We start from the raw sequence: 342 nt of genomic DNA, 5'->3' as shown, positions 1-342 counted from the left end.
CTGGGGCTGCCGGCGCCGCCGGAAACGGCCCCGCGCAGGCGGCCCCTGGCGTCCGGCGCGGCCTCCCGGCTGGGCTCCAAGTTTCCCAGATGAGCGAAGAGCGGCGCGGAGTCCAGGCCCGAGCGGCCCTGCTCCCAGTTCCCCCGATCCCCGGTTGCTCTTCTCCCCGGCTGCCCGGCTCCCCGGCTCTCCGGTTGCCCCGATCCCCGGCTGCCCGGCTCCCGGCTACCTCGCTCCCCGGGCCGCGCTCCGCCACGCCCTCGGCGCTGACCCCGCCGGCCCCACAAAAGCAGTGACTGGCTTCGGAGCCCCCGGCAGTGGGAAGCGCCGGACAGCGCCCGG

The 342-nt window shown here is 77.5% G+C and overlaps 1 protein-coding gene across 1 annotated transcript in view; it reads left to right on the top strand.

Moving 5' to 3' along the window:
* The window catches only part of Cog2 (component of oligomeric golgi complex 2), a 99,560-nt gene that overhangs the window by 16,642 nt on the left and 82,576 nt on the right, over positions 1–342 (top strand). Inside the window, exon 3 of the mRNA XM_013014575.1 lies at positions 90–317. Coding sequence (XP_012870029.1) covers positions 90–317 — 228 coding nt within the window. The remainder of the gene's footprint in view (positions 1–89; positions 318–342) is intronic.

Source organism: Dipodomys ordii, unplaced genomic scaffold, assembly GCF_000151885.1.
Source record: "Dipodomys ordii isolate 6190 unplaced genomic scaffold, Dord_2.0 Scaffold24, whole genome shotgun sequence".
Taxonomy (NCBI): Eukaryota; Metazoa; Chordata; class Mammalia; order Rodentia; family Heteromyidae; genus Dipodomys; species Dipodomys ordii.
The sequence above is the reverse complement of the archived record's forward strand: the minus strand, read 5'-3'. Positions and strand labels throughout refer to the sequence as shown.